The 13,957-nt window shown below is 36.0% G+C and overlaps 1 protein-coding gene across 8 annotated transcripts in view; it reads left to right on the plus strand.

The window, feature by feature from the left end:
* ZNF638 (zinc finger protein 638) overlaps nt 1-13,957 on the plus strand; it is a 153,203-nt gene that overhangs the window by 72,364 nt on the left and 66,882 nt on the right. For all 8 annotated transcript variants that reach the window (XR_008618916.1, XM_055089240.1, XM_028497208.2 and 5 more), the window contains exons 2-3: nt 4,324-5,839; nt 10,240-10,301. Coding sequence is in view for 7 of the 8 variants with exons in the window: in XM_055089240.1 (XP_054945215.1) it covers nt 4,324-5,839; nt 10,240-10,301 (1,578 nt within the window). In the remaining variant the exon portion in view is untranslated. The remainder of the gene's footprint in view (nt 1-4,323; nt 5,840-10,239; nt 10,302-13,957) is intronic.

The raw sequence follows: 13,957 nt of genomic DNA on the forward strand, positions 1-13,957 counted from the left end.
ACGGATATCAAATTGCTTTTTAAACAGTGAAGTGCTATAAAGTTCAGGTATGAGGTTTGATAAGTCTTTTCATTATGAATCTAATGGAGCCATTATGATCTGGCTGACTAATTTTTGATGATGCTTTTATATTTTTAGATTTCAGATTTCTTTATGAATATCTGTAAAGAAAATTAAGGATTCCTTTCCATCTGAAAGACTGTATCAAAATAGCAGGTAGTGGACATCTCAGAAATATCTCATGGGATATCATGGCGATTTTTAAAAAATCTGTTAAACCATTTCTTCATGTCTGCCTCAAGAACTCAGTTTCTACTAGATGCTTCTAAAAGAATTTTTATGGTTGACATTTTATTGAATATTTCATTTCTTTTCAGAGTGGCATATTTTAGTTTAGGACATAGAAAAGAGTTTTTAACTGCTACTTGTCAAAATAATAATCCTTCCGGAGTTCAGAATGTTTTGTGACCATTAAATATCCTGTTTTTGAAAACCATTAAATATAAGAAAATAAAATGTTGATTGAAAATAGCAAATAGCATAGTTCATACAATAAAGTTTGGTGTACCCTCTTCCCCTTCCCATCCATGTATGTATGCACCTACACAAAACTAGAAGAAATTACATCAAAATATTAGTTCAGTGTCGGTAATGGTTTTTACTGGTAAGCATGTCATTTACTACTTTTTATTGTTTTCTTTAACAAACATCTGTTATATAATCAGGAATAAAAATTTATTTTAAAGGGTAAGTATTATTTAATTGCAGTTGTGTTCAGAGGAGTTAATAATTAAGAACTCAGATCTCAACTCAGATTTTTCCAAGTTAGTTTAATGATTTGATGTGTTGGATCTCTGTAAATTCCATTAGGTGAAGGAACCTCTTTATGGCCAAAACTCCTAGAGTTAAGTGAAGAAGGCTTTATAATTGTATTTGTTCAGTTGTTTTCCAGGTGTTAATGCCAAATTTACCCTTGTCTTCCTGGTTCTTGCTTCTTATCACATTGTTTTTAGGTTATATCAGTTTCATTCTCAAAAGACTGAGGGTTTATTTTCTTTGGTGTGGCATAACCTAATTCTTAATCAGGGGTTTCATATCAAGAGTCCTTTGCTTGTTTTGCTTAATTTTAGTTTTTTCGTCTCACAAATAGTTTTTTTTGCACACAGAGAAAGAGTGAAATATGCAACTGTTTAATAACTAATAAGTCAGTTGAGTCAGGTGGGAACAAATGATGTAGGGGAAAATGAACTAAGATGAGATTTTAGACTTAAATCTGCATGTTATTTATACATTGCCTGTTAATCATAGCAAATTAGCTGATTTTGGCTTTTGTTAGACTTTGGTGTGATAATATTAGATTAGATTGAGAAGTATGAACTTACGTTGGTTTTATACTCTTCCACCCTCCTTTTTTTGTTTTGTTAAAAATGTCATACTTAATATTTAGCACTTTAATTTTTTATTTTGATAATGTTCAAACATGTAAAAAAGTAGAGAGGAAAGGTGATAAATCCTTTCGGACCCGTCACTCAGCTTCCACAACAAATATTTTTGCCAGTTGTGCTTCATCTAACTTCTCACTCACCAAACCCCACCCCTCACTCCCGCCGTCATGCACCCTTTGTTTTCTAGATTATTTTAACGAACATCCTAAATTCATCATTTCACTTGCTAGATACTTGAGTCAACATTTGATTCTTTAAATGCCAGTGCATCAACGAATCTATGTGCATAACTAGATTTTCAGTTTATAACAGCCAAGGAAAAAGTGTTAACTTTAGACTGGAGCATACTATTGTGTAGTTGGGAAGCTTGCCTTTTTCTGATCTTTTTGCATTTTGAGTTTGTTTTTTTTTTAAGACATTGACATTAGCAGGAATTAATTGCTTCAAAACGCTTTTATAAAGCACAGCTGACTTTTTGGATTGCTTTTACTTTTGGGCTTCCAGAGCACCTATTATATTGTAGTTCTTCCAGGATAGGTTTTGTGTTCAGGGGATTTAACTCTATTCTTCTGAATCTGTTAAGATAGAGGTTGTATGTGAATAGAGATAGAAATTATTTTTATGATTTCTGCTTTTACTCATCTCTTACCCTTTTTGCCCCCCTAAATTTAGCTACCCTCTGCAGAGGCAGAGATTAAAAGATATTGATGCTGGGGCTTCCCTGGTGGCGCAGTGGTTGAGAGTCCGCCTGCCGATGCAGGGGACACGGGTTCGTGCCCCGGTCTGGGAAGATCCCACATGCCGCGGAGCGGCTGGGCCCGTGAGCCATGGCCGCTGAGCCTGCGCATCTGGAGCCTGTGCTCCGCAACGGGAGAAGCCACAACAGTGAGAGGCCCGCGTACCGCAAAAAAAAAAAAAAAGATATTGATGCTTAGGAGTGAGGCTTGTCTGCCTGAAAGACCCCTGCTCAGTGGAATGAGGGTAGGGAGCGTGAAACTAACATTTAGTGGGCAGCTCATTTGTTAGACACTACATATTTGTATTTTGTCTTAGTCCTTAACAATAATCCATAGAGGAAGATACTTTCCTTTTTTACAGATGAGGAAACTGATGCTCTGGAGATTAAGTAGCTTGCCCAAAATCTTAATAGTAAATGGTGAATCTGGTAGAATTCAAACCCTTCTCATCTGACATATAGAGATACATTACTAGCTTAGAAATGAATTTGAACATTGCATGTATTACTGCATTTATTAGATTAATAGCTTAATGTGTGCCATAGGAGATGATCAAAGAGATTCTTATGGGGTGGGACTTGGAAACAATCTTGAAGATTGAGTTTGATTCAGAGACCTAGGAGTATTCTGGGTAGGTATGAATAGAGTATGGAATGTGTTGAAAGTGGTCAGGAGATTGCAAATAGACCAATTTGGCTGTAGCAGAAAATTTTCATTAAGTATTATTGGCTAGGAAAGTGTGAAAGGTAGATTGGGATTAGGTTATATACCAAATGCCAGGTTGACAAGTTTGGACACTATCTTATGAGAAGCAGTAAAGTGGTGAAGATTTGTATGTAGAGGAGTGATAATAAAAAGTGTTTTAGGGTTATTAATCAGTAACGACAGAATGAATTGGGGTGGAGGCCAGCTGTGGTATAGAGTGATGAGAGCTTGCAGTAGGGTGGTGGTGGTGGTGAAAGGAAAAAGGAAAGTATATAGAGACATTGACAGGAATATGTAGAATTTTATGATTATTTAGAAATGGAGAATAAAATGTTTTTGAGCTCATTGACTAAAGGAATTGGTGTAGAGAACAGAGGGTTGAAAATGGATAGTTTTGGGAGAAAGTTCCAAAGTCAGTAAAAACAGTAGCTAAAAGTTGGCATAAGGGAGAGAGGTTCTTGGCAATTTTTTTTTTCTGTCTTCATAGATAATTTTATTAAATAGTCCTGGGGTTAATGAAGAATCACATGTCTTAACTGAAACTATATTTTGTCTTGGTCCAGAATTTTATAGCTTTGTCAGAAACATGCAGTTAATAAGTTTAATTAGTTTTAAAATTTTAAATCATTCCAGCAAGCTGTTTCATCTTATTACAGTGTTTTATTCAGAAGCCTTAACCTAGGCTATTCTACATTTTAAAAAATTTGATAAACACATGTTTAGTAAGACCTTGTTATCTGAAATCTCTCTTATCCCAGTTCCCTCAAAACTCTAGAAGATACTCATCCTATTAAAACTCAACTCAAACATTCATGACCTCTTCCAGAAATAAATCCTTTTATGATGCTTTTTAGCATTGTTGTAATAATGAAAAACTCTATATTTTGTTTTTCTTGTTAGATTGCTTGCACTTTGGCAGGAATCATGTTTTATTTGGCTTGAAAACTCCATAATGACTGTCACATTAGACAAAAAATGTTTAATAAATTGAATGATTCTGAACTCATTCCTTTCCACTAAAATCAAAAAGAAGGGGGAAAAAGATCTATGATGATAAAGAAACAACTTCTGAGAACTTACTGACCACAGCAACTGAATGTATATTCTCACCCCATCCCCCAATGGCATGCAGGATTTGGACACTGCTAAGAAGTTTTAAAAGGAGCTTAATTACCGCTCAGCACCTAGGACAGCACCCAGTGCAACACAGTGTACTTGAACTCTGGCTTGAGGTTTGGGGTTTGTGTTCTGGATTCGGGAAAGAAAAGAAGAGAATGTTTTGGGGAAAGTTTAAAATCCTCATAAACACTCTAAAAGTGTATGAAATGCAGAATGGTTTCATGGCTTTGTTTCAAAATGTTTTACACTGGCTGTAGAACCCACTTCATGAAGTAGTTTGAGTTAAAATGATCTAATATTTGTGTTTTAACTTTCAGCTTTGTGTTATTCTTGGAAAATTTCGCACCACTTGTGAATTCCTTGAACCTGGGCATTGCAAACCCACTTCTGTTGGGCCCATCTCCTTTGCACTTTGCTCAGATTAAGACTCAGTTGGCGCTTCAGCAGCTGAATGCCGTTGCCTCACATAGTTCAACACCACCTTATACTTTATTAAATCAGGCTTTCTTGAAAATAGCCATGTCGAGACCCAGGTTTAATCCTCGAGGAAACTTTCCACTTCAGAGGCCACGAGCACCTAACCCTTCTGGGATGAGGCCTCCAGGACCATTTATGAGGCCTGGATCTATGGGTCTTCCAAGATTTTACCCAGCAGGGAGAGCCCGTGGGATACCACACAGATTTGCTGGCCATGAATCTTATCAGAACATGGGACCACAGAGAATGAATGTTCAGGTAACTCAACACCGAACTGATCCAAGATTGACCAAAGAAAAATTGGATTTTCATGAAGCACAACAAAAGAAGGGGAAGCCTCACGGTAGCCGGTGGGATGATGAGCCTCATATGTCTGCATCAGTGGGAGTGAAACAGAGTTCTGTAACGCAGGTTACAGAGCAGAGTCCTAAAGTACAGAGCCGCTATACAAAAGAGAGTGCCTCAAGTATCTTAGCAAGTTTTGGATTATCTAATGAAGACTTAGAAGAACTCAGTCGCTATCCTGATGAACAACTAACTCCTGAAAATATGCCTTTAATTTTGAGGGATATAAGAATGCGAAAAATGGGGCGCCGATTACCTAATTTACCTTCTCAGAGCAGAAATAAAGAAACACTTGGTAGTGAGGCAGTTTCGAGTAATGTGATTGATTATGGGCATGCAAGCAAATACGGCTACACGGAAGATCCACTTGAAGTACGTATTTACGATCCTGAAATTCCAACTGATGAGGTCAAGAATGAATTTCGGTCACAGCCAAGCATTTCTGCATCTGTTCCCGCTCCAAATGTGATATGTAATTCTATGTTTCCTGTTGAAGATGTGTTTCGACAGATGGACTTCCCCAGTGAGTCCTCCAATAATCAGTCCTTTTTCCCAGTTGAGAGTGGAAGCAAGATGTCAGGCTTACACATTTCAGGAGGACAGTCAGTCCTTGAACCTGTAAAATCTGTCAGCCAATCCATTAGCCAGCCAGTTAACCAGACAATGAGTCAGTCTCTGATTCCTCCTTCTATGAACCAGCAACCGTTTTCATCGGAATTAATTTCAGCTGTAAGCCAACAAGATCGGATCCCACGTGAACCTGTCATTAATTCATCTAATGTACGTGGATCGGGAGGAAGTAAAAAGAATTACCAGTCAGAGGCTGACATCCCCATTCAGTCTCCCTTCGGGATTGTGAAAGCATCATGGCTACCAAAGTTTTCACATGCTGATGCCCAGAAGATGAAGAGACTTCCAACTCCTTCTATGATGAATGATTATTATGCAGCGTCTCCAAGAATATTTCCACATTTGTGTTCTCTGTGTAACGTAGAATGTAGTCATTTGAAGGTGAGTGTTTTTAAAGATCACTGTATCATGATACTCAGCGCCCAAGTTTCCTCTAAATTCTCATGTATGCTGGTGTTAACTAGTCATTAAGGAAAAGGCAGAAATTTTGATTGCATCATCAACACTTAGTTGTAATCTTAAGTAGCCTGGCCTAAGTACTGAATTGGGTGTTAGGCTTTCTGTATTCCTGTGACTGGGCACACCACATGGGTCTGTCCATTTATTTTGAACTTCTGAGAAGTTATCCCAGAAAATGCAACGTAAAATTGATATGACATAAACCGTACTTATAAGACAATGTCACATGAGTTACCTTTATCTAAATAAGAGAATCTGTTAGTGTAAAAATAAAAACTTGGAATAAAACATTTGTACTGCACACTTTTAAGAGACAGTCTGTTGTAGCCTTGCATGTATCTATCGGTCTTGAGCTAAAGACAGTTAATGTTGATTTAAATATTTTCTGATTCTGTCTGAAATAGGATTTTTAGCATTTCATGAGAAGGAGCTTCCTAAAATAACTTAATCCATAGCAAAGTTGAGTCGAGATGAATTATTCGGACCAGCTGTGGGCTCAGAGCATCGAGTATAGCATGATAGAACTTGAGAGAGAGGAGTCTTTAAAAAACAAAAGAAGTCTTAGGTGTCTTCATGGTTAGTATAGTTAGAATGAAGTGTTTTACAGAGGTGCCGAAAAGTAATGTAGACTATACTGTTTGATAGTAATCATTGGTGGATTTGAGTAGAAATTTCCAAGTATGTTTTATTTACTTAAATATGTTTGGAAACCACTGTTTCTTCTATTTACTAATGTGATTTGAAGATGTATATTATTCAATACAAGTGGTCAGGAAGGAATGTACTTCCCATGGGAAGAAGCTTTGATTCAAGGCCATAGCATTGGTTGTATACTTTGAATAGGCTTACAAGTCTTTCGGTGTTAATTCTCTTGTTTTTTCTCCTTCCAGTGCTGCCCTTTTATTGTCTTTCTATTACCCACTCACCAGGTTTCAGCCAACAAGAATCCGATACCTAAAACTGATGCTTTTGTCGTAAAGGTTAACGCCAGCAAAGGAAATCAGCATTCTACCTCATTTTAGCCATGTTTGCTGAGTTCTAATAAAATAATAATTGCCTTGCCCTATCACAGGGGATAGCAAAGTCTTGAAAAATCTCAGAATAATTCATAGCACTTAGTTAAAATCTGTAAGTAGTCCTGGCCTAAGTACTGAATTGAGTGTTAGGTCCTTTGTATTCCATTTATTTTGAACTTTCAGTTAGTCATGATAAATCCAAGAAAAATATCTTAAATGTTTTAATTTTTTATCTGGTGAATAGAAAAGGTATATATTTATTCAGTAACTATTTACTGATTACTAGTTTTGTACATGACTATATTAGGTGCTGGGATGGAAATAAAGAACTATATAAAGTTTACATGTTGTTCCTAAGCAGTTTTTACAGTCTCACTGAGGAGAAAAATTATACACCTAAAGAATTTTTTAAAAATTGGAGGGTAACAAATGGTTCATAATTAACATGTTTAGATATGCTGTAGGGGGAGAGATATTTAATATTTCTATCTTGATTGCAGACTTATATCAGTTCAGGCTAGCATTATCAATTTATCGACACTTGTGTATTTAGCAGTATGTAATTAGAAAGTATAATATACTTTCTGACATCAGAAGACTTCTGTATTCTAGTTAAAGAAGACTAATTGAGTGACTACTGCGCTAAGTCTGTCTGGATTAGAGTGGTCTGGGAGGGAAAACTTCATGGAGTAGGTTGAAGATGGGTCTTGAATGATGAGTAGGCTTAGATATACCCAGGGGAGGAGGGATGACATTCCAGTTAGGAGCAACAACAGTAAGTTTGAGGGGCCTTGAAAAAGCTAGCCTGAGGAGTTTAGACTTGAGGTGAGCGGCATTAGGAAGCTAATTAAGGTTCTTGATATGTGAAGTAACACATTAAAAATGTATTTCAGGGAGATAAATCTGACTGACGTGTACAAGATAAATAGAAATGAGAAGAGATAGGGTAGGGCACCTAATTCGAGAGTTCCCTAGTTATTCAAGTATAAGTTGGTGAAAGTATGGATTACTATGATAAAAGTAAAAATTAGAGAGGAAGAGAAATCATTTAATGATGATTAGAATTCACAGAGATTGATTGCCATTTTAAATGAACAGATACCTTTTAATAGTCAGAACAACACAATGGACCTAACTAATGAATTCTTCGCTACTGGATGACAAACGATAGGGATTTGTGAACATGGACTTAGGTAGTACAAACTACCTCTCTTGTTTCTGTGATATATCTTGCTGCCTTGTAAGTGTGCATGTATTTGACATTATAAATATGTAACCAATAAATATAAATTACCAACCGCAAATTTTTTCTTGCTAAGTAATATCTGACAGTATGTTCCCCATCTCTGAGTCTTTAAAACTATAGCCTGAAAAAGACAACAAGAAAATGTGAAATTATTTCTTTTCTAAATTGGGTTTCAGACAGAGGAGGAGCCGACCTTAGTTTATAAGTTACGTCTTTTTGACTGTCACAGTTGGTTTAGAAGCCATGTCTTTTTGACTGAAATAATTCAGTTTGAGAAAATACTGACAAAAGATTTTTGAAATAGTTTGTGGATAGAGAGTGAGCTCTGATATGGGTAGGTATTTTCACAGTTTGATTCTGGGCGCACTCAAGTCTACAGTCCCTGTAGCATCTCCGGCTTAGTAGATAATTATCACTTTTTCTCTGGAGAGGAGTACTGCTCTTGGACCCTTGTCTTACTGGAGAGTCTAGAAATTGGGGTGGTGTACATATATGTACCGAGCTTAAAAGCGAGTGACGTCAGTGAGTAAAGCGGGCCTGTTAAAAGGGTGTGTGTGTGTGTGTGTGTGTGTGTGTGTGTGTGTGTGTGTGTAGAACTGGAGAGAGTATGCCTTAAGTAAGTTAGCTGTCAGCATCACCTGATGGTTGCTATATCAAATACATGTCTCGTATTAATTACATCTTCATATTTTTTCAAGAAAAGCTGGAAATCTCTGGATTTTTAAGTATCGGCAACTTATTCAAATAAAACACTTTATGGTCCTAATAAATCATGCCCAACTTGATACCTGCCAGTGTGTCTGATGTAAACAATATCCAGTTAATGTCAAAGACATGGGTTTAACAGTACTAAAGACTCTTAACTGCCGATCTCTTCTAGCTTTCTAAATATTTGTATCACTGAGCAGGATATGCAGACATTTCTTTTTTGCAATCCACAATGAGTTTCATGGCTTAATGAAATAATTTAGGGTTTGTCATAACCTGCTGCTGAGCATTGCAAATAGCATGCACTTATTTTCAGATAGTTCTCAACAAGGCAGATTCCAAAATCAGTGTCAACTGTTGTTTTTAACTCTGGATATTTCTAGTTCGTCTTTGGCAATGACAAACTAAAATGTTTTTGAAATGGAAATGAATAACATTTTCCTCAAGGAAAGCGTTAAAATATGGAACTGTTCAGTAAGCTTTCTGCCTTTCCAAATGTTGGAGAAACAATAAAACATTGAGTAATCTACACATTGCTTTTAACTAACTGTTTCATTTGGGGGACTGTATCTGAAAACTGTATTGCCTTTAAAAAAAAAAATCAGATGTATCTTCCAGGAGCTTTTTGTGGATACAGAATGTAATTTTAGGGCAGCTTTGTGACACATGAAGTTATGTATAAGAAAGCATTTTGTTCATTGTAAAGCTCTATATGTAAGGGATATTATGTCTTTGAAATGATGTTACTTACCATTATATCCTGAAAATAAATTAGATTTGATCAGCAGCATTTTTTCATATTTTTACTAATCTTATCCTTTGCCAATACATAGTGAGTACCTTGTTTGGAATAGTATTGGCCTAAGAGGTAGGATTTTTTGTTGTTAATGTTGTTAGCTTGAATTTTAGAGTTGTAAGGCCTTGAGACTGTATTTTAGAGACTATATTTTAGACTATATTTTATAGAATGATACCATTCTATTTATAGAGTTTTTGGTGTTCTCTGTAGTAGTGTTTTATATTTGAGATGAGTTATTTCTGATCCATGCTTTTATTTTCTCCAAGTTTACATGTATATTTGACTTCAAAACGAGTATCCATGGGTATGATTTTAAAAATGTTTTCTATACTAAAATGTTTTAAAATGGCATTAATGAGTTGGTATTAAGTGCTTTTGTTTGGAGGCCTTTTATTTTTGTTTGTGAAAATTTGATTGTAGCCAAATGGTATTTATAACTAGATTTGGTTAATTTTTGATAAAACAAAGTATGCTGTGTCATTTTTAAAAAGCCTAATTTCATTAGTCAAATAAGGAATGTTCTAATTTGTGCACTTTTCTCCTTTTACAATAGGACTGGATTCAGCATCAAAATACATCTACTCATATTGAGAGCTGCCGACAGTTACGTCAACAGTAAGAACAATTTTTTCCTTTTTTATAAGTAGCAAATTTACAAAATAAATAATGTTTCAGGTATGACTGCTTAATACCTTTAGTGTGGTACTTTGGAGGAAAATATTTTTTTAGAAAGCTATTGTCTATTTGAAATATTAATATAAAAATATATTTAATCATTTTCCCAAAGGAGAGAATTAAATATGATCATTTCTTCTGACTCCTTCCTAATTTAATCCCAGTAGGTAACTTTAGTATCATTGGTTCATTCCTGCTGGCTTGCCTTCCCTTGGGATGGTTTATCTTTTTCAGAGCACATAGTCTACCCTTCTCCTATACTTCTTCCCCCTCATCCCCACCCCTTTCCCAAAAGATAAACTAAAAACCACCCAAACCAAACACTAGTCTTTAATTTCAGGTCTAAACCTCTCCTGGTTTAGAACCTATATTCAGAAAAAACCTTAAGTAGGAGATGAACTAGCTAGATATGGTGCTTCCTCAACATTGTTTCTTCAATTCTTTGACCTTTTCCTCCTTTAAGACAGGGCACCTATGAAGGTGAAAAGTGTGATATTAACAGTATTCTCTAATATGACCTGGAGTTACATAAAATTAAATTGTGCTCCTTTTAACATCATTAAATATGCTGATATAGTTGTGTGTCAAATTCCTGGTCACTATACTGATGATGATAACATGTTCTTGAGCAAATGGATTTGTGGCAGCTGTTTTGGTTTTTTGTTGTTGTTCTTTATGAAAATATCAACAAAATTTTTTGAGATTATTCAGGACTCTTCTAGTCATATGTGATAAACCTCAGACTAGTTTTTTAAAGTAAGGAAATTTATTAGCTCATTTAACTGGGAAGCTTAAGGAGTGTTTCTAGTTTCAGGAACAGCTGAATTAGATGCTCAAACAAAAATCAGAGTGTCAGAAATGTTTTCGTTTCTTGGCTGTTCTCTTCTGCTTTAGCCTCGTGAGAAAGGCACAGTTTTCTCCACAAAGCAAAGTGACGCCCTTAGTTCCAGACTTAAGTGATATGTATAGCTAGCAATTCCAGGAGTTAAAAAATAAATAAAAACACTTGTTTCCTCATAAAGTCTGCAGAAGTCCTTGGTTTGGCTCTTTTGGTTCACTGTGGGTTAGTTGTCCATCTCTAAACCAGTTATAATGGTTGCAGGAATAGGGTACTGTACCTCGGTTGGTGTCATGTGTTGAGTGTGATATAAGCCCTACTTTAATTGTATAGACTAATAATAGAGTTGCTTACCTGTATAGATGTGTGCACACAAACACTGGTTATCATGCGGAGATAATTTGTTACTTGAATTGGATAGGCCTTACTGCCACTGTAAGTGGAAAATCTCTCCTAAGCCACAAATTTTCCCACAGATACCCAATGGGGATGTCTCATTTTTATGAAGGTGAGGGATTTAGGTGGGAGTTAGTTAGTTGCTGTAGGTAGGCATTAATGCTAGTAAGAGGATTCTAGCTACATGCACTGCCATTAATTTACTACATCAAATGGCATTTATGCCTATTTAAAGACTTTTGTGTCGATAAGCCTTTTTTTTTTAATGCACACAGGACCCTGTTGCTTTTTTTTTGTTTTGGTTTTTTTTTTTTTTTTTTTTTTTTTTTTTTTGGCTGCGTTGGGTCTTTGTTGCGTGTGGGCTTTCTCTAGTTGTGGCGAGCGGGGGCTGCTATTCATGGCGGTGCATGGGTTTCTCATTGTGCTGGCTTCTTTTGCTGTGAGCATGGGCTCTACGCATGTGGGCTTCAGTAGTTGTAGCCCATGGGCTCTAGAGCACAGGCTCAGTAGTTGTGGCACACGGGCTTAGTTGCTCCACGGCATGTGGGATCTTCCTGGCCCGTGACTTGAATCCGTGTCTCCTGCATTAGCAGGCGGATTCTTAACTGCTGCGCTAGCAGGGAAGTCTCCGGGACGCTGATTTTAAAGCATGTGCTTTCCATGCCTGCTACTTCATTGCTTGTTTTACATTTTTATCTTTTTCAGGTTATGTGCTCTTGAATAGTTTCTTTATGGCTTTCTCTCTATTGCAAAAACAATTTAACAAATATGTTAGATTTGATTAGGTGCTTTGGATCTTTCCATGGCAAAATATATGCTACTTCATTCTTTTTTTTTTTTTTTTTTTTTAAGCTGAGTTGTGCTTCTAAACCTTAATCTGTTCAGTCATTCCTCTGCTGATGTATATTTAGGTTCTTATTCCTTTTCCTAAGGCTGATTATCTCTTCTCTCTCTTTGTCTTGGATCTTTCTGGATTATGACATAAGAGTAGTTGGTTAACTTGAGGAAAGATACAGTGCATTAAAGTTTTAGTATTAAAAATAATAAATAATAAGAGCTGTATGCTTATTGTGTGCTGGGCATTCTTCTAAGTGCTTTACACAGTGTCTTTAATCTTCAAAGCAACCCTATGAGATATATGTATAATGATTATTTGTGATTTTACCAGTGGGGAAACTGAGAGGCAACTTCCCTACTGTAACACAGCAAATAATTGGCACAACTAATCTAACTCATGGATCTTTGCTCCTTTTTTTCCTCTCAACATTTTATTTTGGAAAGTTTCTAAACCGCAAAAATTTGAAGGGATAATAAACATTCATATAGTCTTTGTCTCTATTAACCAATTATTAACACTCGACATATCTATTATATCTTTATATGCACATTTTTAATATTATAGTTTTTGAAAACTACTTGAAAGTAAATTACAGACATAATGACCCTTTACTCCTTAATTCAACATCTGTCTCTTAAGAATAAGGAAATTTTTCTACAGTGGTTATCAGTTATAACCACAGTATAACACAGTGATTAACAATGATTTCATAATGCCTTCCAATACATAGACCAAGTTCAAATTTTCCCATTTGTTTCCAAAATGCTTTTATAACTATCTTTGCCTACCCCACCCCTACACTTTTTTTTAGCATTAATTTTTTTAATTGGAGTATAGTTGCTTTACAATATTGTGTTAGTTTCTACTGTACAGCAAAGTGAATCAGCTGTATGTATACACATATCCCCTCTTTTTTGGATTTCCTTCTCATTTAGGTCACCACCGAGCATTGAGTAGAGTTCCCTGTGCTATACAGTAGGTTCTCACTAGTTATCTGCTTTATATATGGTATCAATAGTGTATGTATGTCAATTCCAATATCCTTTTGAGGAGGATATTTTCACAATGGTTGACTTCTGAAATGTCCACAAAAGTTGTCTTGTAGAATATTCCACATTCTGCACCTTTCTGGTTTTTTTCCTCTTCATTGAATTCAGGTTGAACATTTTTGTCACAAAAACTTTATAGGTGATGTGTATACTTATTGCTTCACATTGGGATACAGATAATGTCGTTTACTTAGGTCCTTGTTCTTAGCCACTATGTTTATATTGCTTATGTATCATGCTTCTGAAACACATTTTAAAAAACTAGTTAGTACCAAATGTAAAATAGATAGCTAGTGGGAAGCAGCCGCATAGCACAGGGAGATCAGCTCGGTGCTTTGTGACCACCTAGAGGGGTGGGATAAGGAGGGTAGGAGGGAGGGAGACGCAAGAGGGAAGAGATATGAGGATATATGTATATGTATAGCTGATGCACTTAGTTATAAAGCAGAAACTAACACACTGTTGTAAAGCAGTT

Source organism: Physeter macrocephalus, chromosome 12, assembly GCF_002837175.3.
Source record: "Physeter macrocephalus isolate SW-GA chromosome 12, ASM283717v5, whole genome shotgun sequence".
Taxonomy (NCBI): domain Eukaryota; kingdom Metazoa; phylum Chordata; class Mammalia; order Artiodactyla; family Physeteridae; genus Physeter; species Physeter macrocephalus.